Below are 27,833 nucleotides of genomic sequence, written 5' to 3'. Positions count from 1 at the left end.
CCGGGGCCACACTGCCCCTGCCCCTGCTGTAGCCAGCGGCTGCAGCCCAGGCTCCCGCAAGGGCTCTAAGCGGCGTGGGTCCGGGCTAGGCCGGCGCCAATGGGTCTGGATCTTTACCAGACGCCGGCTGGGAAGCTGGATAAGTTCATTTTCGATGCCCTGCAGCCCGACAGCACGTTCCTGCGCCAGGCTGGCCAAGCCATCGACACGATCTGTGAGTTCCTGAAAACAAACTGCTTCGCCGACCGCCCCCCGCCCCGCATCAAGGTGCTGAAGGTTGTGAAGGTGAGTGGTGGTGAGTGGTGGTGCTCCTGGCACGAGCGCTGGGGATGGTGCATCGGGCGGCTGCTTCGCACGGGGGCAGGGCAATGCCAGGCAGGGGTGACCTGTCCCGAGTGGCAAGGCTCAAGGCTCCCTGCTGGTCTGTGTGCACGTCTGGGACGCAGGAGAGGGACAAGCCACCCAGGCACCAGGCGACCCGCTGGCTCGGCCCTTTGCTTCAGACACCGCAGAGTGAGGCCGGGGCCCCGGGTGTAACACCAGGACGTGGGGCTCGGGGACTGGCCTTTGGGGCCCCAGGGGCAGGGAACAATCTAAAGTCAAGGTGGCGAATGGGCCAGGGTGCGTCTGGGCAGGGCGCTCCGGAGACCCCATGGGTGCTCTGCTGAGTGGCACTGACCCCAGCAGGGATGCTGAGGATCTGGGGTGCCTGCAGAGGGACTGCTGGGGCTCGCAGGAGGGATCGCTGCCAGGGCGTGTGCAGCAAGGAGCAGAGTGTTATGTGGTTACATGGCAAGGAGCGGGCAGTGTCCGGGCCAGGCTGAGCACCAGGATGGCTCCTCCAGCTGCTGAGGGCAGTATGGCCGTGCTGAAGGGAAGGGCAGCCCTCACCTGGCAGCCCACATGCCTGGGTGCCACCTCCCCTGCCAAGAGCACAGGGTGGGGGGAGAGGGAGGGACTAGCAGCCAGGCTTGCCCAGGTGGGAGAGAGCTGGTGGGGACCTCGCTGGGGCTGGAGCAAGGAGCACTGGAGGGGGGTTCTGTGGCCAGAATCTCTGGGGAGAAGATGGGGAAGGGGGTAGCATCTGCATCATAGATATCGCTACCTGCTTTAGCACTAGTGACAGTCCAAAGGAACAGGACCTGGGGTGCACATGGATCTGTGATCTGTTCCAAGGCAGGTACTGTGCATTCTGCTACAGTCAAAATCGGATGAAGGCACAGGGTGAGCAGCTCCTTGAACAGCTCTCTAGAATGTGTAGAAAGAGTTGCTTTATCATGGGGGGGTTTGATCGGGGTGAGGGGGGCACATGCTGCAGGGCTCATGCTGCCATGGGAAAAACATCCTTGGAGTTTCTAAACATTATAGCTGAGAACTTTCTAATGCAAAAAGCCTCACAGTCCGCTCAGGGGAATTCTATATTACACTTCATTCTGAAGAATAAAAATGAATTATCACTGAACTAAAACCTGATGGCTAGCTAGGTGCAAGTGATCATGATCAAATTTAATTTGCTCTGTGCAAACAAAAGATAGTCCCAACCAGTATAGAGACTTGGTGCTTTAAGAGGGCCAGTTTCCTAGAGCTGAAAACAGTCCTGAGCAAAATGGAAGAGGAGGAAAAACATAAACATAAAAATATGAATGATAATTAGGTGCTGTTTAAGGATGCTTTATTACATGCCCAAGGGATCTGCAATTATGTACAAAGCCTTCTTTGGTTAAAAAAACATCATGGTTGAGAGGGAAGGTGGAAGGACCAATTTTATATATATATATATATATATATATATATATATATATATATATATATATATATATATATATATCAATGAGTACAAACTTGTAGTTAGGAATTGCAGACAATAGATAAGGGAAGCTAAAGGTATCAATGAACACTCTATGGTCAATAGGGTTAAGGACAATGAGAAGGAATTCTTTAAATATTTCAGAAATAAATCAAATCCTAGCATATGGCATAGATCCAATACTAGATAAGGATGGTAAAGCTGTTAGTCATGATGCCTGACATCAGTCCCAGACAAAATCAGGGAAAGATTGGTATGGAGCACAATCAGTAAGGAATTAAGGAATGGCAGAATACATAATGCCAGTCAACATGATTTTATGGCCAACGGATCTTGTGAAACAAATCATGGCTAGATCCACAAACGGATTTAGGCATCTAACTGCTGCTTTAGGCACCTAAATACAAAATTTAGATCCTCAAAACTACTGCTGAGCAACTGCCTAATCCTGCAGGTACCTACATTCCCAGGAGGGATTGAGAGAGTCTCACCCCAGAATACCCTATAGCCAGTGATTTGGGCTCCCAGTGGAAGCCTGCAAGGCCCTGCCCTGAATTAAGCAGAGTGGGGATCTGAAACAGGCTCTCCCACTGTGGGGGAGTGCTCCTCCTTCTCCAGCTGTGTTTTGAGTGGGACCCATTCTCAGGTGCCTGGCTCTCCCCGTGCATCGGGAGGCTGGGTGCCTGACTCCAGGCTGTGGATTCCACTAAGCGGTGGAGCACCTGAAGTTCGGCTTTGCAATGCTGGGCGTAGTTCCGCTCCGTGGATCTGGCCCAGCGGTTAGGGTGCTCACCTGGGAGAGGTGTGGACATAATGTACTTTGACTCCTGGCAGGCATTTGCCTTGGTCCCATGTGACACTGGGAGTAAAAAATCAGCACTGTGCAAAATCACTGTAACCGCTATTGAATCCGTTCAAAGCTCTCCTACTGATAGGTGTGCAAAAGCAAGTGTAAACGGGGAGTTGTCATCCAGTGGTGTGTTTTTAGTGGGCTCCACAGGGATCTGCTCTCGACTCAGTGCTGCTCCATAGCTTTATCAGTGATCTGGAAGTAAATATAAAATCACTGCCGGTAAGATTTGCATATGACACAAAGACTGGTGCCATGGTGAATAGTGATGGGGACAGGTCAGTTACCCAGAGCGATCTGGCTCCCTTGGTGAGTTGGGCTCATTGGAACAACATTACTACAGCGACATGCAAGGTCATACACCTGGGAACGAAGACAGCAGGTCATGTGTTCAGAGCGGGGAGCTGGATCCTGGACATTAGTGATTGACCAGTACTCAGGAGTCATGGGGGAAGGCAGCTAAACATCAGCTCCCAGTGCAAGGCTTCTGTGACCCTTGGTCATTTGCAGAAATACGGCTGTGGATGCAGTCGGAACAGGGAGGTGGTATTTTCACTTTGGGTACAGCACTGGCGAGACCATTCCTGGATCCTGCTCACACTTTGGATGCTGAAAAAACTGGAAAGGGTTCAGAGAAGAGCCGAGGAATGATCTGAGGTTTGGCAGGATTGGCCTAAGCTCCCTTTCTTTAGCTTAGCTAAGAGATGGGTAGGAGGAGACGTGATCATGGGCTACACGTACCTCCCTGGGAAGAGATTTCGTATAGCAGACGGCTCTTTAATCTAGCAGAAAAAGGCAGAACCAGATCCAGTGGCTGGACGCTGGAGCTGACTAGAAAGAAGATACCTTTTTTTAATGGGGATTGGGGGGAGGTGTCATTAACCAAAGGGGCAGCGTAACCTAGGACATGGTGGCTTCTCCGTCACTTGAAGTCTTGCAGTCAAGACAGGTCTGCGTAGCTCAGCCAGACGTGATGGGCTGGATGCAGGAGTCCCCGGGTGCACGTCTGGGGCTGTGTTCTGCAGGCTCAGAGGGCTCTGCAGGAGGGGTAGGGGAGGCAGGCCCAGCAGGTGACGTGGGACTAACTCCCCTCTCCCGGCAGGGTGGCTCCTTGGGCAAAGGCACGTCCCTGAAAGGCGGTTCCGATGCCGACCTCGTGGTGTTCCTTAGCTGCTTCAAAGGGTACAGCGATCAGGAGACGAACCGGGCAGGGATCATCAAGGAGATCGAGAGGATGCTGGAGAAGTGCCAGCAGCAGAAGCACTTTGAGGTGTTCATTGAGCAGTCCCGGTGGCCGAACCCCCGTGTGCTGAGCTTCATGATGAGTTCCAAGACGCTCAATGAATCCATAGAGTTCGACGTGCTGCCAGCCTACAATGCCCTGTGTACGTCCTGCTGCCCCTACTCTGCCAGGGTCAGGGACACGGGGCTCTGACGGCTGCCTGCTCTCTGACTGTCTCCAAAGGCCAGGGATTCTCCTTGGGGGGGAGAGTCTGGGCCCTGAGCCTTGGAGAGCCGCATTTGCTGGGTCCCTGGTGTCACAGTCTCTCCACAGATCCCTAAATCTTTGCTACTCCGCTCCTTGCAACGTACAACATCCAGAAACGGGTGTGCAGGGAATAAAAATTTGGCCTCTCTTGGAGGGGCACTTTCTGTGCTTCCCATGGCCAGAGGAGCCGGCTCTCCACCCCACACCCCTGCAGCTTGGGCCCCAGGACACTGCTTCTCCCCACTGCGGCCGGTAGAGCTGGCGCCCCCTCCCCCCGGTGGCCCCAGGGCCAGTGGAAGAGTTCTATACCCCTGCTGATTGGGGAGGGCGGTGTGCCCCTGCTTGCTCCCCTGCACACACCCCTGCCCTGAAATGAATGTAGATCCCCTCCCCCAGGCGCTGTGCCCGCTCCCAGCAGCTCAGGTGTCACGCGAACTCCTGCAGGGGTTAGACGGGCACTCGTGCTGCACCTGGTGGCATGAGAGATAGTGGCAGCCCAATGGGAATCATCCTCTGCTCCCAGCCTGCCTACCAGGCCTCTGCCCCGCCCCCACCCTGGTCCTTCTGCTAAATAGCCCCAGGTGTGGTCCCCCTGCGTTACCAGGGTCCAGGTTTGCACTGCAGGTGCCATGCTGAGGTTAAACAGAGATGGAGCCCAGCCTGGCATGCACCTGTGTGTTTATGTTCCCTGCCAGCCTCGGGTGCCAAGCCTCCCTCCCAGGTGTACGAGGAGCTGATCCAGAGCTGCTCCCGGGGGGGCGAGTTCTCCACCTGCTTCACCGAGCTGCAGCGGGATTTCGTGGTGGATCGCCGCACCAAAGTGAAAAGCCTCATCCGCCTGGTGAAATACTGGTACAAGCAGGTACAGCAGCCAGGCCAGGCTTCCCAGAGCCCCTGGGGTGGAGGTGTGGGGGTCGCGCTTTCCCCTTCCAGCACCTTCCACTCGCCCTGACTGGCACAGCAAAGCCCCTTCACTAAATGCTTTTCCGTCTGAGTCTGAGACGGGTGAATGGTGCCCGGACGGAGCTGGCACTGGCAGGGCACTGTGGTGAGGAAGCTCACTGTGCCCGAGCCCTGGCTGGCACTGACAGGGCCCAGCTGCAGGGAGCTCCCACTGCCCCAGCCCTGGTGCCCTTTGCTGTGTGGATTTGGGGGCACCAACTGGGCACTGAATCAAGGCTCATCTCTGTTCCTCTTGTCCATGCCAGCATGTCCGTCCATACAAAGAGTACCTGGAAAAGGGGGAGTCCCTGCCCCCGCAGTACGCGCTGGAGCTCCTGTCTGTCTACGCCTGGGAGCAGGGCAGCAGGGATCGGGCCTTCAACATGGCCGAGGGCTTCCGGACGGTGCTGGAGCTGATCCGGCAGTACAAGCATCTCTGTGTCTACTGGACCATCAACTACAACTTTGCAGACGAGGTCATGGCAGGGTTCCTGCAGCATCAGCTCCAGAAAGCCAGGTCAGCTTCCCTCCCAGGCCGATGGTTTCCCTCCACATCCTGCCCCATGGCTATCCCCACCCGCCCCGCTCCTGCTCCGGGCCCCGGGGCCGGTCCTGTCCAGGTCTGCACTGGGAGCGGCCGGTGGGACCATGAACCCACCAGCAGTGTGTGGACGTGACAGCGTGCTCAGGGCTCAGTCCAGGCAGCGCAGGGTGGGAGATGCAGCCTGGTGCTCCCACGTCCAGGCTGCTGGCTCCAGCTCGGGGTAGGTGCTACGGGTGAGCTGTGCGGTCCCAGGCACAGGGAGGAGCTGACACGGTGACTGCTCCTGGGGCACCTGCATCTCGGCTCCCCCCCGCCAAGAAAGGCTGGGCTGAGCCCCAGGTGCCAGGCTCAGGCCGGCTCTAGGCACCAGCGTTCCAGGCATGTGCTTGAGGCGACATTTCTCAAGGGGTGGCACTCCGGCTTTTTATTATTTTTTTCCTTTGGCGGAAGCACTCCAGCTTGAGGTGGCAAAAATCAGGGGCTGCCCCCCCAATCAGGAGATGGGGTGTGTGTGTTTGTTTCCTCATTTTGATACCCCCGCAGGCAGCACCGGCAGCCCCATCCGTGCACCGTAAGCCACCCACGATGGGCTCGGCTACAGGAGCTCTCGCGATGAGACCCACTCATGACCGAATGACACAGATTTGTAGCCAGTGCTGCCTGATGGCGCGGGGAGCTCGCAGCTCCTCCCCAGAGCAAAACCTTCCAGGCAATTCATGCTGTAACCCCAGCTCCACAGCTGCCCCTCCCCCATCCTGCAGCTGCCCCCATCACCCCCAGCCATTCAGCCTGGCTTTTACCTGCAGCTCATCGGATCCCAGCACGGCCAGGCTCAGGAGAGCAAAACTCCTGAGTCAGATCCCAAAAAATCATGATTTTTTTTTTAAAAAAAGACGCTACTGTGATTTTCGATCTGTTTTCTGAGTGTCGCCCTCAGCCCGCACCCCCACCCCCCGTGTGGGTCTGTAGAGAGGTTAGCCGGGCCTTGCCTCTCTCTGGGGCGGCGGGGACCCCCACCACCTCACTACGTTTGGGAAGAGCTCTAGCAGGGTCTAGTCTTCCTCCGCGGCCTTTGTGAGGGCAGAAACGACACAGCTAGTCGTCAGCCCAGGCCCTAGTCAGGGCAGGGCAAGGGTGAGTCAGGGGCTGAGCAAGAACAGGATATACACAGTGGCCTGGGAGAGGGGCACCCACAGGGTGGGTGGCAGGGGGGACGCAGGCCCTCCCACTCCACTGCATCCCAGCCCAGGCCCTAGCACGGCAGACGACCCGCTGCTGTGTCAGTGGGATCCTGGTCGCAACACACTGACATTGGCTCTGGCAGTGCTGCAGCCAGACTAGGGTCAGCTGCCCCTGGGCTACCTCCGGACTCCCCCTCTGGAGGTATCTGGGTTGGGGCGGTGTCCTCAGGGGGGTCCAGCACCAGGGGTTCCTTGGGATTGCTGGCATGGGTCAGACTCTGCCACGCCTCCGGGTAGCTGGTGTGGGTCAGACTCGGCCACTCCTCGGGATTGCTGGCGTGGGTCAGACTCTGCCACTCCTCCGGGTAGCTGGCGCGGGTCAGGCTCTGACACTCCCCCGGGTAGCTGGTGTGGGTCAGACTCAGCCACTCCTCCGGGTAGCTGGCGTGGGTCAGGCTTGGCCATTCCTCCGGGTAGCTGGCGTGGGTCAGGCTCTGACACTCCTCCGGGTAGCTGGCGTGGGTCACACTCAGCCACTCCTCCGGGTAGCTGGCGCGGGTCAGGCTCTGACACTCCTCCAGGTAGCTGGCGTGGGTCACACTCAGCCACTCCTCCGGGTAGCTGGCGCGGGTCAGGCTTGGCCACTCCTCCGGGTAGCTGGCGTGGGTCAGGCTTGGCCACTCCTCCGCGTAGCTGGCGCGGGTCAGGCTTGGCCACTCCTCCGGGTAGCTGGCGTGGGTCACACTCAGCCACTCCTCTGGGTAGCTGGCGTGGGTCAGGCTCTGACACTCCCCCGGGTAGCTGGTGTGGGTCAGGCTCTGACACTCCCCCGGGTAGCTGGCGCGGGTCAGACTCAGCCACTCCTCCGGGTAGCTGGTGTGGGTCAGACTCTGACACTCCTCCGGGTAGCTGGCGCGGGTCAGACTCTGACACTCCCCCGGGTAGCTGGTGTGGGTCACACTCAGCCACTCCTCTGGGTAGCTGGCGTGGGTCAGGCTCGGCCACTCCTCCGGGTAGCTGGCGCGGGTCAGACTCAGCCACTCCCCCGGGTAGCTGGTGTGGGTCAGACTCAGCCACTCCTCTGGGTAGCTGGCGTGGGTCACACTCAGCCACTCCTCTGGGTAGCTGGCGTGGGTCAGGCTCGGCCACTCCTCCGGGTAGCTGGCATGGGTCAGACTCTGCCACGCCTCCGGGTAGCTGGCGTGGGTCAGACTCTGACACTCCCCCGGGTAGCTGGCGCGGGTCAGGCTTGGCCATTCCTCCAGGTAGCTGGCGCGGGTCAGACTCAGCCACTCCTCCGGGTAGCTGGTGCAGGGCAGGCCCAGCCAGCCCTTGGGTCCACCACAGGTCACTGAGGCTTCCCAGCCGGGAGCTAGGCCAGAGGCGTCTGGTCTCCCCAGCACCTGCCCTCGCAGTGAGCTCTGAGGTCGGGCCTTTATACTTCCTGCGCTACGCCTGATCCTCTGGGGGGCGGGCTCAGAGCTCCCTGGCTCCGCCCACGGTGGTGTCTGGAGGGGCTCGTCTGTCTCCGGGGCGGCGGGGACCCCCACCGCCGTACTACAGAGTCCCAGGCCTATTGGGTCAGGTGAGTCTGGCCCCTGCTGCAGCTCTCACCCCACATCTGCCCATCTCCTGCCCAGCAATTGAGCCCCCAACCTCCAAATCAGTCCTGCCCCCCAACCCCCACATGCGTTCTGCCCTTGCCTGCCTCCCCTCAGCTCCTCCTGGAGCTCCTCACCAGCCTCTCCCAGGCCAGGCGGGGAGCTGCAGCGCGATCCCCATCCCCCTTCCAGGCTGTGGGGGGCTTTAGGGGCTTTTCACCCCCCTATATCCCTGCCCAGAGCAACCGTCCTGTCCCCATTGCTCTCAGGAGGGGGGGGATGGAGCCTCCCTGAGCTGCTGGGCTCCCCCCTCCCCTCCTGTGAGAGTCGTGTCGGATGCCCCCCCAGGAGGCGGGGCAGTGGGGAAGGCAGCCAATCAGAGCTGCTAGGTGGGGCTGCAGTGGCGGGAGGGTAGCTGTGGTAGGGAGTCTGGCTGCAGCGGGGGGGGGAAATCCCGTCCCTGCAGAGTGGGCAGTGCGGCTGCTGGGGATGAGGCGGGCGAACGCCGCTGGGCTGGGGGAGCGGAGGGGTGGGGCCCTGATAGCCCCTGTGGGAGTGGAGGGGGCGGGCAGAGGGCTCGCACTCGGGATCGCGGGATGGGACAGGTGGGGAGAGCCTGGGGCGAGCTGCAGCCAAGCCCCTCCCTGCTGAGTGACCGACAGCGCCTAGAGGACGGTGCCTGTGGGCAAGGGGGCAGCGTGTGCCCGGCCGCACTGCCGTGCCCCCTGCAGCCCAGCTGGTCAGCACCGCCACTCTTCCTGTCTCGCTCCATTTCAGGCCCATCATCCTGGACCCAGCGGATCCGACAGGGATCGTGGGGGAGGGGAGCCGCTGGGACCTGCTGGCACAGGAGGCTGAGCGCTGCTGTCGCCAGCAATGCTGCATGGACCTCTACGGCGTTCCTGTGCAGCCCTGGGACGTGCCGGTGAGCACGGCCACAGTGTCTCTGACTCTGTCCCTGTACAGCTCTGCACCCCTGTGCAGCACAGGCCCAGCCTGGGGATGCCTCCACCCCTGCAGAGTGGGGAGATCCATTCACCCTGGCACCCTGTGCTCCCCTTCTCCGCCCAACTGGTGCCCTCCCAAGGCCCTGTCTGCTCAGTGGCACTGGCTTTGCCAGGCAGTCGCTCCCTGACCGTGTTCCCTGCAGACAGGCAGTCGCCGGGCTGGGGGGGCCCCCGTCAGGGTGACAGCGCCATCTCGCCAGGGGAGGTGGGGTGTGAGCCCCAGACCCAGACCCAGGGCTCTGGGCACCCTACGGGGAGGCTGCTGCAGATACAGCCTCTCTCTCCTGAGGTCAGCCAGGCCCTCGCCCTTCCCCGTCCCTGCTGCCCCCCACCCCCGGCAGCTCCTCCATCCCCAGAGACCTAACACAGGGGAGGGAGGAGCAGTGACCTTTTAGGACCAAGGCTGCTGCCAAATCTGGGCCCAGAACTGCCAAGTCTGGACACCTTGATCCCAGCAGGGTCTGGCCAGGAGGTGCCAGCAGCCGGAGATGGCTGCTCCCCTCGAAAATCAGCCCTTCTCCCTGGCTGGCTGGGATGCCATCTGCCCTCCGTTATCCCCAGACAACATGATGCAGCACTAGGGGCCCCTGCTGGCGCCCGAGATCTGGTGCCAATGGGGGGCAGCCGCTGGCTCTTTACTGATCCCCAATATCTTTGTGCTCCTGTTCCAGCCTGAGCAAACCCTCAAAGGGAGCAGGGGCTTTGAGATCCACACTGGAGCGCAAGAACCTCAGCCTGAGCCAGCCTGCACCAGTAACCAAGCCATGGCCATCCAGCAGCAGTCCCTCTGCACCATCCTCTGAGACACCTCTCCAGCCCTCCCTATGGGGACAGCCCCGGCTGGGGGGCAGAAGGATTGTGGACAGGAAGGGGGGAATTCTGGGGGCTCCCTCCATTCCTACTTTTCATGCGACCTTGAGCCAGGGGAGCTGGGCTGGTCTCCTCTCCGGGAGGATGTGGCCAGTTCCCGTAGTCCCCATGTGTCACGGTCCCCCTGCCCGTGAGTGGATGGGAACACTGGAGCCTCCCTTTCCCACACTGTCCTGTGCTCCTGGGCAATCAGAGGAGAGAACTCCCCAGCTGTGGGCTGCTCTTGAGAGTGAGCCAGGCCTGGGACCATTCCACCCAGTGCCCCAACTTGCTACCCTGCCCCCATGAGCATTACGTCCTCATCCTGCCCCCTCCAAGGACAGGTCTCCTGTGCAGCTCCATTCCCATGTCTGTCTGCATTCACCCTGATGCTCCCCATGAGCCTTGTGCAACTCCCTCTGCTGAGCCCACCTGCCTGCCAGGCCCTTCCGACAACAACAGGATGGCGCGTCCTCCTCTAGCAATGGATAGCAGCGCGGCCTCTCTCTGGCAGCGAGGTGAATTATGGGATAGGTGAGGGAATCCTGGCATTAAATCCCAGACTCCCAGAGCTCCCTACAATGCCAGGGGGTGTCAATACACAGCAAAACTCCCCATAAGGCAGGGAGCCAGCTGGGGCGTGGAGGATGCTGGGATACCTACCCACAATGCACCATGCTTTAGCAATGTGGAGTGCGGCCCCATGAGGTGCCCGCTGTGAGTGCACTCCACTGGAATAGCTTTTCCGGTTGCACTACGTCGACGATCTCACCCCGGTGCGATGTGTGTAGACAAGGCCCCGGAGCCCTTCGCTCCCTGCGTTGTCACTGAGGGTGGGAAATGCTACTGACTCAGAGCGGCAGCATTCGGACTCGCTCCCTGCTGCCATGATGCCAGGGCAGGGGGGAACGGGGCCCCAGGTGCTAGCGCTGCTTCACTGGGGCTGGGGAAAGAGAGAAACAGGCCCAAGAGCCCGGGGACATTATGGGTGTGTTTGTAGGGGGGAGTGAACGGTAGGAAAACGAGACTCAGTCACTGCTTTGCTATTAACTTGGTGCCCAGACTGGGAGTCAAATGGGAGCATCTCAAGGCCAATTGCCTCCTTTCAGAGGACAGCCCTGCCCTTCTCCCTCTGTCTCCCTGTGCCATCTCCCCTCCTACCCAGCCTTCATCCTCCGACTTCCACCTAAGGGCAGGGGGCAATTCCACTGACTGGCTCCGTGCAGCGGGTGGGGAGGCGGCCGTGATCTCCCGGCGTGTCCCTGGCCTTGGCATTCGCAGGCACTTCCTCCCCTCCGGTCCCTGGTGGCATCAGTCCATGATGCATTTTCTCTCTCTCCGGGGGTACTTCCCCTCTCTGCTGATTGCTGAGTTATTTACCATGTTCATTGCTTGGGGTGCGTGTGTGTGTGTAAGGGACGACTGGGTGGGGGGGACCATGTCCCCAGTGGGGCAAATCCCTGTTTGAGTGATGTTGTAATGTTTGGGTCTACTAATGTACCCTGGGAGTGCGCTGAACGGTGAGAAGTGAGTGAAAATTCGTAACATGTCACAGCCTGTTGTCATCAGTGTTGGTGTTCTGGGAGCAAAGGGAGCCAGACTGAATTAGTCTAAACCAAACGGCCTCCTGACCTAACTCAACTCAAGGCCGGTGTTAAGATCTTGCCTGATAAACATGAGAAGTGTGAGGCCAGAAATCAATCAGGCAAAATGGGTGCATCAGAAATCAGGCCTAAATAATGAGGGGCTGGGCTATTTCACGCACCACTCCCTTTGCGGGGGGGGGGAGGGGGCTGAAAAGAAAAGACTCTCTCTTTCCTACCCCTCGCCTTTTGCCTTCTGCTTAACAAGAGTCTGGCTTAGCCGCCCACGACTGCACATTTTACATCACTGCTGGGAGCCTTTGTCCAAAGAGGCAGCTAAAAGCAATGCCCTAAATCGTCCGATGCTGGTGCAAGTTTGCCAGGAGCGGCTGATCGGACCGTGTGCTGGGCGGGTTTCTCCAGCAGTGAGGCTGCAAATGAGAGTCAGGACCAGAGACAGAGGCTGCAGTTTGTCTCTGTGCTGTTCTGTTCTCGCCCCTTGTGTGTGTTTTGCCTTAAAAGAAGCAGGCTGGCACTTTAACTGCAACAGCTCCATCTCCAGCCCAGCTCAACTCACTTTCTCCCGCCCCCTCCCCAAACTGACAGTTGTTACCAGCTTAGAGCCATCAGACAGGGTTCTTCTAGCTACAGACTTTCTACAGCTAATGGAAAGGGAAGCAGGGACGTTGTTAAAATCAAACCGTTCTTAATACTTTACATTTCAGATCCTTTAATGTTTTTCCTTCTTTTTCGGTATTCTTAATAAAAGCTGTTAACAAAACACGTACTGGTCTGTTTGCCATGGGGCTGAGCAGGCTGAGTGCTCTGCATCCCAAAGCCCCGAACCACAGTGACTGTTTGACAGGCTCGTGTTAACACCTTTGAGGCTCTGGGCCCATTTATTCCATCAAAATGAATGTAACTGTGATGCCCATTTACCATGGGTCCTGCTGGGTTTCCACTGCAGAGCAGGGAAGATGAGAGGTACCTGAGGGGAGAATGGATCTGTTTCCCTGGGGGACGCTGTTAGGAAGGAGCGGGGGCGGGGGGGAGGAAGGGTGGCTGCATGGAGAGTTTATTCTCCCTGCCAGGCTGGAGGCTTGGGAGAAGTAGGTCCCACAGACAGCAGCACAGAGACTATGGCCCTCAGTGCTGCCAGCCTGTTCAGTCTGTGCTGGAGAGACGCAGGCAGCCTGTGGGGGCCAAGCCAGGAGCTCAGTGGACAAGCTGGGTGACCAGCTGGAGGCCCTGGAGAGCCTGACGGGCACTGAGTGGGGCAGGGACAGTGTTTGTGAGGAGAGCTGGCCGCCCGGCAGCCAGAGGGGACGCAGCATACGGGCGGTGCCTGCAGGTGAGAGCAGCGCACGGAGCCTCTTGGCCCCCCCACGTAGGAGCCAGACCTGCTGGCCGCTTCCAGGGCGCAGTGCGGTGCCAGGACAGGCAGGGAACCTGCCTTCGCCCCGCTGCACCGCTGCCTGGGAACCACCCGAGGTAACCCTGCCCCTCAGCCCCCTGCCCCAGCCCTGAGCCCCCCCATAAACCCAGAGCCCCCTCCTGCACCCCAAACCCCTCATCCCTGGTGCCACGCCAGAGCCCACACCCCTAGTTAGAGCCCAACCCCCTGCTCCAGCTCAGTGAGTGAGGGTGGGGGAGAGCCAGCCCCAGAGGGAGAGGGAATGTGAGCAGGGGGTGGGACCTTGGGGAAGGGGCAGAGCTAGCGTGTTCCCTCTTGTGTGATGAGAAAGTTGGCAACCCTTAGCCAGGGGCAGCCAGGGCTTGACTCCACCAGGGACCCACTGCACCCAGAAGAGAGAGAAGGGATCCCAGCCCCTCTCCTGGAGCTCCCACTCCACCAGCCAGCTGAGGCTGTGGGGAGGCGCCAGGGCAAGGCGGCCTTGCTACTCTGTTTGTGGCATTTGGTACTTAGAGCGGTGTGGTGGGTTGGTTACGAGTCGGGCCCCGTTTCCTTCTTTTAATTCACCCCCATCTTTTCTGGGAATAAACGTTGTTTCTCTTCATTATCTGCTGGTTCTGGGTTCCCCTAACAATAAAGTGCGACACGCCAGAGGTTGTAGGGGCTGACTAGCCAGTGGCTGACCCAGCCACTAGGTGGAGACGCTGAGTGTAAAGGCCCCTTGGTCCCACGGAGGATCACCATGCCCTGCAGAAGGAGGAATAAGAGGCTGTACCACCCTTGGGGGATCAGGGCTGCTCTAGGAGGAGGCGACATTAAAAACCCCATGATAGCTGGGGCAGGAAGTGCTGCCCGCAGTTAAGGTTGCCCGACACTTTCATTCTAAGCCCCTGTTTTCCGTTGTGTATAACATTGCCAGGCGTTAGCTGTTTGGGTTGAAGTTTCCCATGCTGGGTGTCAGAGGCTTAATTTTTCTGGGAACATTTCAGGAAAAAGTGGTTCAGCTGTTTCTGAGGATGAGATTGTGAAAAATGTGTTGTTGTGCCCCTGTTAAGAGAACTCTTGTAACCCTTTCTTTGAGAAGCTCTAGCACCCCGAGGCTTTGGAGCAGGGGCTGGAAATGTAGCAGGTGGCTCACCCTGGGGGCTGGGAGATGCCTTTTGCCACCCCATGGAAATGGCCCCAACTTTGGCCAAGTCAGAAGCCTCTGAAAAAAATCTCCCTTTCACACACACAGTGCAGAGGTGCTAGAACTTTGCAGCTCAGTTCTCGGAAGTGTCCATCTGCAGTGAGCATGCACTAGACCCTCACAACTGCTACCTGTGACCAGATCTCACCTGCAGCAGCACCACAGAGCAACCGAGCATGCTCCATGCCAGGGCTGAGCAGCACTTTCCTTGCAATTGCTGGTCCTGGCTGCTGGGCACTGCTGTGGAGCTAGAATTGAGAGGAGGGTTGTCAGCCTGGGGTGCAGTCTGGGAGCTGTGATAAACCGCTGTGCTCCTCTAACCACTCAGTTGGGCTGGCCCTGCTCACACTGCTTCCTTGGTTGGATACACAACCAGCCTCACCCAGGCCCCACTATCACCCACACAACAGCAGGTAGCGACACTCCCCCAAACTCAGTTACCTGAGTGCAACCAGCAGACACCAGCTGATTTCCCAGCTCCACAGGCATGTACCCCCGCTCTGGAGTATAAACCCAAAATTGTACCATCTTGCACTGCACAGGGATTTGTGCAATGTGAGCTCATAGAGTTCGCCCTCCCCTCAATGTGGGAAGGAGATTCACAATATGCTTGTGTTAAACCAAGCTGAGATTTTCTCCAGGCTCTCCAAAGGCACCCTGGTTTTAGATAAAGCAAAAAAACCCACCAAGTTTATTAGTCACAGAAGATAGATTTTAAGTGACTATAAGGGATAGCAAACAGATCAAAGCAGATTACCTAGTAAATAAATAGAAATGCAAACTAAGCTTAATATACTAGAAGGATAGGATTTGAATTAATAATCTCTCACCCTGACTGATGATACAAACTGGCTTGCAGATTCTCAAGGCACAAGCTGCTCTTGTTAGCCAAAAGGGCTCGTTTTCCCCCCGGAGCTTACCTAATTACACCAAGGAGGCACGGAGACAGGAAGACAAGTACCACACCCTTTATTGATCGGTCAGCTGAGCGGGTGTTCCTCTCGGCTAGTGCCAGAGAAAGAGACACACCTTACATGGCCAGATGGGTCTACCTTTATACCCCGAAACAAACAACTTAGCCTACGTTTGTCTACGTCATTTGGTTGACCTGTAGAACCTGTACATGCATCTATTAGGGGATAATTGGATACGCAGGATACATATATCATTTTGTGGGGGCTACAAGATACATCTGTTGAGGATACATTTGTCATTCTGAAGGGGACACAAGATACATCCGTTGACCCTTTGTACTAGATACTTTGGATGCATACATGTGAACGCAGCTGCATACACTTGGGGAGCCAACATATACTTGGGGAGCCAAACAAAACTGATAAGCGAAATAGCTGACTTAGGTAGATACACGGCCTTCAGTCTAATGAGTTCTGTAAGCTTTCCAACACAGTTTGGACAAGCATAACATAACTTTGGTTTACTCAGGCCTAATACAGAAAGGCTTCATTAGCACTATGATTTTCCAACACTCTTGCATTGCAGCTTGGGCTCCCCACCCCCATTCCAAGCCCTTTTATTTCGGGGCTTTTCTTAGGTGTTCAGTTGTGGGGGAGTCACTCCCTTATATAGCAAGGTAACCCCTTGCTCCAAAACCAGTTCCCAGCCCAGCTTGTGGAAAAATGCAGGCAGCCAAAATGGAGTCCGGAGACATGTGGTCTGGTCACATGACCTTGCAGAGTCAGAGTAAACATTCTCAGGAAGGCTGGGAGCGGGGGAAGATAAGCTTTTCCTAAGGCCTTTTGTTTTCCCTAATGGCCCATTACCTGGAGATTACAGAGGGCGAGAAACTGGATATGAGTCAGCAGTGTGCCCTTGTTGCCAAGAAGGCCAACGGCATTTGGGGCTGCATTAGTAGGAGCACTGCCAGCAGATCGAGGGAAGTGATTATTCCCCTCTATTCGGCACTGGTGAGGCCACATGTGGAGTATTGCATCCAGTTTTGGGCCCCCCACTACAGAAAGTATCAGAGGGGTAGCCGTGTTAGTCTGGATCTGTAAAAGCAGCAAAGAGTCCTGTGGCACCTTATAGACTAACCGATGTTTTGGAGCATGAGCTTTCGTGGGTGAATGCCCACTTTGTTCACCCACGAAAGCTCATGCTCCAAAATGTCTGTTAGTCTATAAGGTGCCACAGGACTCTTTGCTGCCACTACACGAAGGATGTGGAAAAAATTGAGACTGTCCAGCGGAGGGCAACAAAAATGATTAGGGGGCTGGAGCACATGACTTATGAGGAGAGGCTGAGGGAACTGGGATTGTTTAGTCTGCAAAAGAGAAGAATGAGGGGGGATTTGATAGCTGCTCTCAACTACCTGAAAGGGGGTTCCAAAGAGGATGGAGCTGAGCACCCAAGAGCTGGGACGTGCCAGCCCCTGCCGCATGTTCCCATGTATTTCCCGGCTCCGATTCCCCAGACACTTCAGCTGCTCTGCACCACTCTGGGCAGGGGAGGTGCTGGGGGCGATCGAGGTGGAAAGGGGTGGAGCTGGGAGGGTGCTGCCAGGTGGGTTGGGCCAGGGAGGGGATGGTGCCTGGGGTGGGGATTGAGGCACCAGTGCAGCACCGCTGCAAGGCAGGGCTCAGCGCTGCCCTAAGCTCTGGGGCTCAGCGGGTCACCAGGGAGGCAGCACCTCCCCCCAAGGCTCCCGTAGTGCTGGGCCTGATCCCACCCTGGGGCCTGTGGGCGAGGGGCCGCTGGAGAGCAGTGAGAACCACGTGTGCACTGGGCAGCTGGGAGGAGATGGAGGCCTGGCTGGCCAGGTCAGTGTGAGACGGGAGCTAAGCGGTACAGAGCCCGTGGGTGCGGGGGCAGCGTGGAGCCTGGCCAGGCTGCGGTGTCGCTGCCTCTGCCCGGCTAGAGGCTGCACCGGGACTCCGTCTCTCTCTCCATTTCAAGCCCATCATCCTGGACCGGGGGATCGTGGGGGAGGGGAGCAGCTGGGACCTAGTTGCATGGGCTCGCTGCTGTGGCCAGCGATGCTGCCAGAAGCCCACTGGATCCGTGCTCCAGCCCTGGCCTGCACTGGTGAGGGCAGGACTCCCTGTCCATGTGGGAGGGGCTCTGGTAGAACCGGGACCAACCCCTACCCCCATGCACAAGGGGACAGATGGGCCAGGCCTCGGGGAGCCCCCTCCCCTCGCTGCAAGGCCTCTCGCAATCCCGCCCAGAGGCAGACTGCACTCGGTGCAGGCAGGGTAACCTCAGGGGAGTCATCCTGCTCTGGGGGTCAGTCCCGTCTCCCTGCAACCCCTGTGCAGCCCCCTCTGTCCTCTGGGCAGGGCTTGGCCCTTCGCTCTCCCACTGCTCTCCGGGTGCCCCTGCTCCACCTTCTCCCAGCACAGGTTCCCGAGCCCTCCGCCCTGCATGTCCTGTATTCCCCCCACTCCCCAGCTGGGCTCCTGGCAGGGTGGGATCGAGGGCTGGCCCCAGCAGTGCCATCAGGACACTGCAGATACCTCCCAAGGTCAAGAGTGCTTCTCCCTACAGACAGTCTCGCTTGTCAGGTGAAACAAACACGGTGCCTGTGACACGGGCCCATGTTTGTGGCAGCCCCAGGGTCTGGCTGATCCTAGAGCCCCGGGGCTAAGATGGGAAAATTGACTCCTCTGGGTAGGAGCGATCCCCAACTGCTGTGTTTCCCTGTTTCAGCCACAGTAGACGCAGACCGGGATTGAGGGGTTCAGGGACACCCAGCAGCCTGGGGAGATCAACCAAGAATACCCTGTGACGAAGTGGGACTGTTCTTAATGTTTCCTCTGAATACTGGGTGGGTGCCTCCGTTTCCCCTGTGCATTTCTTAAGTCTCCAGTGTGCATAAATGGCTGACACTCTGTCTCCTGGCAACAAATGGCCGGGGCCCTTCCCCCCTGCAAGGGAATAGCTAAAGGTGAACAAAGAGATCAGGTGACCTGCACGGAGGGGCAGAGGATGCTGAATGCTCCAAGGAGAGACCCAGGAGGTGAAGCCATGTGAGATTCTTGCCCTGAAGACAGTCTGCTCCAAGGGAGAGGAGGCTCCCCAAAGTCCTGACTGACTTTGTGGGGAGCAATTCCAGAGCATCGCCTGGGGACTCTGTGACATACCCCATTAATGTGAAGCAGATGAACATAAGATCATAAGAACGGCCAGACTGGGTCAGACAAAAGGTCCATCCAGCCCATTGTCCAGTCTACCATCAGTGGTCAATGCCAGGTGCCCCAGAGGGAATGAACAGGTTATCATCAAGTGATCCATCCCCTGTCACCCATTCCCAGCTTCTGGCAAACAGAGGCTAGGGACACCATCCCTGCCCATCCTGGCTAATAGCCATTGATGGACCTATCCTCCATAAATGTATCTAATTCTTTTTTGAACCCTTTTATAGTCTTGGCCTTCACAACATCCTCTGGCAAGGAGTTCCTCAGGTTGACTGTGCGTTGTGTGAAGAAACACTTCCTTTTGTTTGTTTTAAACCTGCTGCCTATTAATTTCATTGGGTGACCCCTAGTTCTTGTGTTATGAGAAGGAGTAAATAACACTTCCTTATTTACTTCTGCACACCAGTCATAGTTTTATAGACCTCAATCCCTTAGAGGTCTCTTTTCCAATCTGAAAAGTCCTAGTCTTGTTAACCTCTCCTCATATGGCAGCCGTTCCATACCCCTAATAATTTTTGTTGCCCTTTTCTGAACCTTTTCCAATTCCAATATATCCTTTTTGAGATGGGGTGACCACATCTGCACGCAGTATTCAAGATGTGAGCGTACCAGGAATTTATATAGAGGCAATATGATATTTTCTGTCTTATTATCTATCCCTTTCGTAATGATTCCCAACATGCTGTTTGCTTTTTAGACTGCTGCTGCACGGGGGGCAGGCAGGGGTTGGGCGAGCAGCGCTACACATACTGCATAGGGTGACCCTATTTCCCAAAGGCTGGGGCTGGCATCGCTGTTTGCCCGAGCCCTGCCTGCCCCCCTGTGCAGGGCTGGCATCGCTGCTCGCCCGCCTCCCCCGCCGCACGTTCCTCCCACCCCACTTTTTGACAAAGGTGGGTATTTGTCCCATTTGCTCTTGTCGACTGATCAAGTTGGCAAGAGCAAACGGAACAAATGTCGACTTTTGCCAAAAAGAGTCAAGAGGGATGGAACAGGGCTTAAAAAAGGGACTGTCCCGGCCAAAATGGGATGTGTGGTTGCTCTACTCCTGATGCACCAGCAACAGACTGACTGCCTAAATTCCCATTCCAGGGCCAGTCAGTGACTCCTGCGCCAGCCCTGGGAGGGGGATGCAGGAGAGGGGAGGACAGAGTTTGGCCTGCGGACCCTGGATTACTGGTGATGATGCAGGATGTGGAAAAACAGGGCAGGACTGTCAGAATCCAGCTGGCCTGCAACCATCTGGAACTTGCAAAGTGAAAACGTGATGTGAAATCACTGAGCCACAGTACCTGTGGAGCTGCGCAGTCACCCTGCCAGGGCTCTGCATGCCTAGCAACGAACAGGCCTGCTGAGCTCTGCACATGAGCAGTTCTGGGAAGGCAGGGAGAGATTCCAGCTTACAGCCAGGAAGTGGGGTGCAGGGCAGTGGACTCCAAAGCATCCCTGGGGCAGGAGCAGCGTGGGAGAAACGAAACTGATCAGAGGGCTGAGGAAATGAAAGGAGGCGAGGCCTCTGTGCAGCAACCAACCCTCTGCAGCTGCTGTTCACCTCCCCACCCAGGGCCAGTTACAGTCCGGAAGGCGCAAGAGACAGTCCCACTCTGCCAGGGGAACACCGGCTAGTCCCGTCCTAGGCAGCCTCTGTTGTTGTCTCCTCACCACCACCAGCCATGGGGCTCTACCAGACGCCAGCTGAGGAACTTGATACGTTCATCAGCAATGACCTGCAGCCCAACAGAGTTTTCAAGACCCAGATCAGCACAGCCATTCACACCATCTTCCGATTTCTGACCCAAAACTGCTTCAGAAACTCTGGCTCTGCAATGCGGGTGCTGAAGGTAGTTAAGGTGAGCGATGGAGATGGGGTGCACAGAGCGGCCTGACCCTGCCTCTCCAGGCACTGGGGGGAGTGGGAAGGGGAGGGGGAACAGTCCAGAGGCGAGTGTACTCAATGGTGAGGGTACTACAGCTAGGGTGATGCTGTTGTGAATCAGGGCGCAGGGCTGGGGATCCCTCTGCCTGTGTCTGAGGAAGGGCGAGCGAGAGGGAAGGTGGGGCTGGTTCCCAGGTGCAGGACTCCAGCGTGGGGAAATGGGGGACAGATGGTCACTGTCGATATTTGTGCAGGGCTGTGTCTGGGGAGAGCCAGAGGGCAGGCAAAATACCTGCAGAATGGCCCTTCCCTTAGGGAGACCCCCCGAGCGATGGCCCCCTGGGACACGGGGTTCGGGGTCTGCAGTGCAGCAGGCCAGAGTCAAGGGTGGAGAATGGCCGTGGCGAAAACCAGAAAACCCGGATTTGCACTAAAATCACTGGTTAGTCCCTCTGGCTATGGGGTAAGGCAGTGACCTCGCAGAGGCCTGCGGGAGAGGAGCAGTCATTTTTAGGGTGATGGTTAGCCTTGGCTGGGCCCCTGCCCCCACTCCAGCCCCCACAGGCTGTTTCTTTTGATCCCACATGCCCCGGCCGGGCCCCTGGCCATCACTCTGGCCAGCCCCCAGCCGGGGTGGGAGGCCCCAGGGCCTGGCAATACGTCACATCCAGAGAATCTGTTAAATTCTTTTTGAAAACTTGCCGAGCTGCATGCACTGAAGCAGTTGGAAACACGCAGCTCAGGCGGTGCTTGCACATGGTCTCCTCCAGGCTTGTAACAAGTGAGGTTGGCGGAATCTTTGACCAAGCCCCAGTGAGGGTTGGCCCCTTCCAGAGATATGTAGGGGTTCAAACAAAAATAACTCACTTTTGCCAGCCCCCTTCCAGGCTCAAATGGTTCTTACCCCACTGGGGACCCCTCCGCCCCTCCCTGGAAGCCCTGGCCAGGGCCCTTAACTAACGACTGGTACCTACTCTGGGCCTCCATCCTCACCAATGCTAGATCACCAGGCCCCGCCCTTTATCAGATTTCCCCTCCCAGACCACTCAACCTCCCGCTGGGGGGCAGTTACTCACGTGAGTCGCCTGCTGAAGTCAAATGAAGAATTGACCAAGGGCCTGAATCGGCGGGAGGGACGCGGCTGAGATCCACGCGATGTAAAACCCCTGTGACTGAGACCAGAATCAGCCCTAACTCTTGGGGAAGCCTCTTTTCCCTGCTCCTCCGATGCTCAGTCCCAAGGCCAGGACTCAGTTTGCCACAGCCACCGGCCAAAACCACATCAGCTTGGCCCGGATCCCGCCCTGTACTCGTCAGTGAGCTGAGGGATGTCCCACAGGGGGTGTCTCTAGGGTGGCACAGGAGGCAGCTCCTCCGTGCGGGTGGGCCACAGCTGAGCTCTCTGCGGAAGGACTCAGTGAGACCTCTCTCTCTGTGTCTCCAGGCCGGCTCGTCGGGGAAGGGCACGGCCCTGAAAGACGTCTCCGATGTGGACCTCGTCGTGTTTGTCAGCTCGATTACAGATTTCTGGGCCCTGAAAGCAGAACGGAAAAAAATCATTGATGAAATCCAGACAAGGCTGGAGGAGTGCAGAGAGTCCCTGGGAACAGACCTAGTGCTGAGCATTAAGAAAACAAAGTGGGAGAACCCCCGTGTGCTCACGTTTACCCTAACATCTAGAACCACGGACGAACATATTGATTTTGACGTGCTGCCGGCTTTCGACGCTCTAGGTAAGATGCACTGTTTTGGATTCCCAGGGCAGGGGCCGTGTTTCTCAATGACCGTCTAGTCTCTCTGGATTCCCACGGTGCATTGCCAGAGCTGTTGCTACTTTCGAGATCGCGATGGCTCCATGTTCTCTGGGCTGTGCTGGGTTGTAAGCACGTGACACCGGGAGATTTTAAGGGGAATCCCATGGCCAAACTCCCCCACTATGATTTGCAAATGTATCCCATGTGTCTAGGTTTGCAGGTGTAAATTCACGTGGATGTGCCTCACCCACTGGTCAGTGTGGGTTACGGCTTCCCCTCTGTATCCACTCCGCAGAGCAGAGGAGTCTGTTACCGTACGTTTTAGCTCTAGCTCACACTGTACCATGCAGGACCCCAGTTCAATCCCAGGTCAAGAAGGTGGCCATCACACATGCTCACCAGATGCACACCAGATCTCCTCCTTGTGCACTAGCCCTCATCAGGAGAAAGCACCATCCAGGGACTGTGTTTCCTGTACCTCCCCTAAACTGCTTCTCTTCCTCTCGCTTGTCCTGCCCACCTGGGATTGAGAACAGAGGCACCAGCCAATAGCGGTGGGGAGCAGGGGGGGGGTTATTAGTCGCTGTTTAAATTTGCTCCATTCAGGAGCAAGCAGGCAGCATTTGGAGGACACCACATGGCGCTCAGGGAAGAGCCTTGTCTGAATGACTCCCAGGGCTTTCAGAGAGTGGAGCCTCCTACAACAGGCTACTCAAAGCTTCAGGCTCTCGCACAGCTCAGTGGGAAGGAGGGGCCGAGTGTGAGGGGCAATGCATGGCCGGGGGAGGACCCGGATTACAGTCTGGACCCAGCTAAGGACTAACACTCGCAGCCCCACTCCCCTCGGTCCCGCTGCCAAATCCTGCTTCTTTCTGGTGACTGTGCCCTCCGGTCCACCTGCCCATCTCGCCCCCCGCCCCCGAGAGCTGCTCATCGCCTCAGAGCTGCTCTGATCTGCCAGCAGGCCTAAGGGGCCTCCAGAAACAATCATCACAAGCTGCATGAATTCTCTGGGCCCGCCGCAGCCAGGCCAAGGGCGATGTGCTGGGCCATGCCCCAGCCAGGCCAAGGACACACCTGGCAAGAGCCCGCCGAGAGGACCGGCCCCTGCCCGGGATGGACTCTGGCCCCTTCACTTTCCCCTTCCGTTCAAAAAACAATCTGAGGTGGGAGTGAGCAGGGTGAATTGTATCCCTCTGCCATGCAAAGCCGTTCCTACGGGAAGGGGAAGAGAAAATCGCAGGAAAAGGTCAGGAGCCGACGGGCAGTGGGTCTGTGATTGCAACGCCCGGCCCCACTTGGAGTAGTGGGCACAGGGAGCGGGGTGGGGAGTGGCCATGCCACCTGCAGCACTCGGGACGGGGTACGTACAGGGTTACACATCTGTGTTGGTTCTCTGCTAGGCCAACTGTGCAGAGGCTATAAACCCACCCCCCAGGTGTACATCAGTCTGATAAAGAGCGATCCCGAAGGGAGCGAGTTCTCCCCCTGCTTCACCGAGCTGCAGAGGAATTTCATCATGGCTCTGCCCACCAAACTCAAGAGTCTGATCCGCCTGGTGAAACGCTGGTACAAACAGGTACAGCAGCTGCACAGGCTCCCCCCGTTCTTGGGGGACAGAGCCCTGCTGGGAATATCCAGCTGGAGGCCCGGCGGGCACCAAGGTACCCTGGAGAGGGCCCTGCTGCTGGGAGCTCCCCCTGCCCCAGCCCCGGCTGCCCTGTCTCCCAGCCCTTCCCAGCTTTTCTGAGTGGATTTCGGGGCACGGATTAGGGGTGAATGAGAGTTTGTTGCCTGTCGGTCTCACCTCTGTTTCTTTTGTCCATCCAGTACGTCCTTCCCCACAAAAAGGAGCTGGGGAAGGGGGAGTCCCTGCCCCCCCAGTACGCGCTGGAGCTCCTGTCTGTCTACGCCTGGGAGCAGGACAGCAGGGATCCAGCCTTCAACATGGCTGAGGGCTTCCGGACGGTGCTGGAGCTGATCCGGCAGTACAAGCATCTCTGTGTCTACTGGACCATCAACTACGGCTTTGAGAATGAAACCCTGAGACAGTACCTGGAGTCTCAGCTCCGCAAACCCAGGTGCTTGCAAACACCACCCCACCCTTGTGTGTGCATCCCTGTCCCCGTGGCAATGGGGCCCTGCCTGTGATCCCCCCCATGCACAGCTCCCTATGTGTGTGAAACTCGCTGCTGACAACCCAGACACAGCACCCCGGGGCAAGGAGAACAAGAGAAGCCCCAGCATGAAGTGGGGCAGGGCTTTGATGCTCTGAGTGGTCAAGACACCCCAGTGCTGGTGAATACTGGCAGTGGCAATAATTATTAACACACGGTGTGTGGGAGAGGCTGGGGAAGTGGCACTGGTGGAGGAGGGAACAGGAGGGACTCAGTTTTCATTCTGCCAAGGCGGGTGGGGTCTGAGAGAACGGAGAGAGCCAGGCCTTAGAGCTCAGGGCGAGGCCAGGGCTGGCAGCGAGCAGAGAGCAGCTAAAGCAGGCAAAGAACTTCTGGGACGTCTGGCCAGCCACTAACTAGCCGCACCGTGTCCTAGGAAGGACCAGACGGGAGCTTAGCAGGACGGAGCCGGAGGGGTCAGCAGCAGGGTTCTGCCCAGCTGATCTGCAGGCTCTGCAGCACCCCCTGCCTCTGCCCGGCTGGAGTCTGCACCGTGACTCTGTGTCTCCCTGAATTTCAGGCCCATCATCCTGGACCCGGCGGATCCAACGGGCATCGTGGGGCAGGGGAGCCGCTGGGACCTGGCTGCACAGGAGGCTGAGCGCTGCTGTGACCAGCGATGCTGCTGGAAGCGCAATGGATCCGCGGTTCAGCCCTGGCATGTGCCGGTAAGGGCAGGATTCCCTGCAATGGCTCATATTGTGTCTAAGGGTAAAACAGCCCAGCCCATTGGGTGTCCCGTCCCGTGCACTGGAGGGGCTAGGACAGCCCAGGGCCCTGTTCCATCTCCCCACCGCAGCACAGCTGGCCCCGGCCAGGAGGAATGGCCCCTCCCTGCCAGAGAGACAGCAATTGCATTTGATGCGTCTGTGGCCCTCGGTGGTCTCTCCTCACCGCACCAGCGGTCGCTGAGCTGCCCGTCTGTCCGACGCTGGGGCTGTCGGTCTCTGTCATGGGGACTTTGCTCTGTCCTGCTGAGTCACAAAGCAGTGTGCACAGACACTGCACCGGCTCCTTCCCTTGACTCCTCCCAGACAAGCCCCGTTGGCTGGGGGAGGCCAGGGGCCCCTCACTTCAGATGCCACCAGGTCTTCCCACCTATTCAACTGCACTGTGCACCATGGTCTCCTGGGTTCACTCGTGCCCCCATCTCCCTCCTTTCCCAGCTCACACAGTGAGTGCTTGCCGTGACCTGGACTGGTAGGGCTGGGGGCTTGGGCTGAGCAGACTTGGGGTGTGGTCAGGAGGCACCGGGGACACCTGAAATGTCAAGATTCAGTCTTCCTTGAGAAAACAATTGTGCAAATCCTTAATTGTGCCCGTCTCACCCGGGTCCGTGGTGGTGGTGGCCACAGGGACCTGGCTGGTCTCGGAGCCCCTGGCTAAGGGCGATTTGTCTGGAAAGCAGTAACCCGCCAACTCTGTGTTTCCCTATTTCAGCCGCAGCAGCCACGGATTGCAGCTGAAGGTGATTTCGTCCTGCATTCTCAGACTACGGATGACGAATACCCCATCACTGAGAACCGGATGTTTGCACAGGATGCAGAGCCGGAATCCTACTGCACTCTCCTCTGACATCTGCCTCTCAGCGCCCCACCCCATCAGGAGCCCTCCCTGGGGCAGGGTGGGCATTACTGGGGGGTGGGGGTCTCTCCCTGCTCTGCAACTTCCTCCTTTCAGAAAATGGCTCCTGGGGCCGGTTGAGGACCAGCCCTGGTGGGACGTGACCAATCGGCTCGTGCTCTGTGCTCCCCCAGCTCCCTTCCCCATCCCTGCTCTCTCTGGGGCTTGGCTGCAGTGACAGCCAGAGCCCCCGTCTAGACCCCTGCATCCCTCCTGCCCCAGTAACAGCAGGCAGCACCCCCCAGGCCACCCCCTGTTGACTGCGATGGAGAGCACAGCGGGAGCCGGGCCTATAATAATGATCCCCTGTTGTGAGCACTACGCTCTGTCTCCGGCCAAGGGATCCCCTGCCTGTGACCCTGGTTATTGCCTTGGCTGCCTGCTCGGGGCTTGGCACCCCTTCCTGTCCGGCACTGGGTGAGAGGAGCAAGGCCTGCTGGGTGGCACTAGCGCTGCTCCAGCGGGGCCAGGCGTGGAGGGGATGTCAAGGGGTTCAGAGCCCGGCTCAGGAAGGGAACACGGCTCACGTTTGCTCCTTGACACTCTGCACCAAAGGGGTGGTGCACACGGGAGCCATAGCTGCCCCCTGCCTTCTGCTCCTCTCCCAGCATGCACCCTGGAGCCTCACTTCTCCTTCCCGCCACTTCTGGTGCAGGGGACCCGGGAAGGGGTGGGGCGGAATTGCTCTGGCTGGCTCTGCGTGATGGGCACCGTGATCTCCGAGTGTTTCCCTTGCCAGCCTCAGGGGACTGGTTCCACGGGGTGTCAAGCTGTGACGTGGTTTCTCCTGCCTGGGGGTATTTGCCCTTCCTGTTGCTTGCTGAGATATGTGCCCTTTGGGGGTATGTTTGAAGGGTAGCTGGTGGGGAACCACACACTCAATGGGGCAAATCCCCCTTGAGTGAAACATGGGGTTTGAGCGTTGGCCTGCTAAACCCAGGATTGTGAGTTCAATCCTTGAGGGGCCATTTAGGGAACGGGGTAAAAAAAACAAAACAAAAAAACCCCACCTGTCTGGGGATTTGTCCTGCTTGGAGCAGGGGGTTGGACTAGATACCTCCTGGGTCCCTTCTAACCCTGAGATTCTATGGGTCCCGCTGGGTTTCTATTGGCTGGGCAGGAAGGGAGGTGGGAGGGGGTTAGTCTGTCACTGCCCCACAGGGACGTGTTTCCGAGTGTCCTGGGGAAGATGTTTGCAGGGAGAGTTTATCCTGGAATGTCCCCTTGGACCAGCTGGGATTTAGTGTCAAACACGTCATTTATTCCCATGAACCCAGCCAATCCCCCCTGCAGGGAGGGGGAGCTGGGGCCTATTGCAGCTTGGGTATCATCAACAGATTGAGAGCTACAGTCAGTCCTCGTTAGCGTCACTTTATTAGTGGTGAATACAGCTGTGCAATCGTTATTCCTTTCTGTGCTTGCACCTTTAATCTCTCGGGACTGCACAGTCTCAGCCAGGCGGCCGTTCGGCCGAGTCAGGGGAGACGCACACCGTGCTCCCTCATGGAGACTTTACCTAGGTCCTTTCTTGTATTTTTATTGTTCTCTTAACGGAAATAAAAGTCACTTGAATGATGGGAAAGCGGTGATGGTTTATAATCTGGCAAGAGCTCAGCTTGTCTTCCTGATACCCGGCACCTCTGGGAACAAAGCTGAGCATCTTTTTACCTGTAATTCAGCACATTTGCCCAGAATCCCTGAGTATTGAACATGGGACGTGTCAAAGTTAGACTCAGGACTCCACAGTTTGTCAGACCACTCTGTTTATTAGCACAGCGCTCTGCCAATAACAC

The 27,833-nt window shown here is 57.7% G+C and overlaps 1 protein-coding gene and 1 long non-coding RNA gene across 2 annotated transcripts; one reads left to right on the top strand and one right to left on the bottom strand.

Annotated features, from left to right (window-relative positions):
• Positions 1–27,616, top strand: LOC120386289 (2'-5'-oligoadenylate synthase 3-like). The gene is made up of 12 exons (XM_039505442.1): positions 1–285; positions 3,760–4,042; positions 4,842–5,008; positions 5,355–5,605; positions 9,192–9,339; positions 10,093–10,221; positions 20,248–20,460; positions 21,931–22,219; positions 23,644–23,819; positions 24,071–24,321; positions 24,938–25,085; positions 25,858–27,616. The coding sequence occupies exons 1-12, from the start codon at positions 100–102 to the stop codon at positions 25,990–25,992; spliced, it is 2,376 nt and encodes a 791-aa protein (XP_039361376.1). The 5' UTR covers positions 1–99; the 3' UTR covers positions 25,993–27,616.
• LOC120386147 lies at positions 13,499–15,340 on the bottom strand. Its single transcript, XR_005589555.1, has 3 exons — positions 15,287–15,340; positions 14,605–14,704; positions 13,499–14,014 (listed from the first exon to the last, which is right to left on the bottom strand). It is a non-coding gene; the product is annotated as an uncharacterized LOC120386147 (long non-coding RNA).
• Positions 27,617–27,833: the final 217 nt, after the last annotated feature.

Source organism: Mauremys reevesii, linkage group 18 (assembly GCF_016161935.1).
Source record: "Mauremys reevesii isolate NIE-2019 linkage group 18, ASM1616193v1, whole genome shotgun sequence".
NCBI classification, from domain to species: Eukaryota; Metazoa; Chordata; order Testudines; family Geoemydidae; genus Mauremys; species Mauremys reevesii.
This window is presented reverse-complemented; position numbering and strand designations above follow the sequence as displayed.

Bases quoted from the DNA above. Each gene is read 5' to 3' on its own strand.
- LOC120386289 (XM_039505442.1), top strand. From the start codon at position 100: ATGGGTCTGGATCTTTACCAGACGCCGGCTGGGAAGCTGGATAAGTTC. The intron at 4,043-4,841 runs GTACGTCCTGCT...GTTCCCTGCCAG, and splicing joins GCCAGCCTACAATGCCCTGT to CCTCGGGTGCCAAGCCTCCC. The intron at 9,340-10,092 runs GTGAGCACGGCC...CTCCTGTTCCAG, and splicing joins TGCAGCCCTGGGACGTGCCG to CCTGAGCAAACCCTCAAAGG.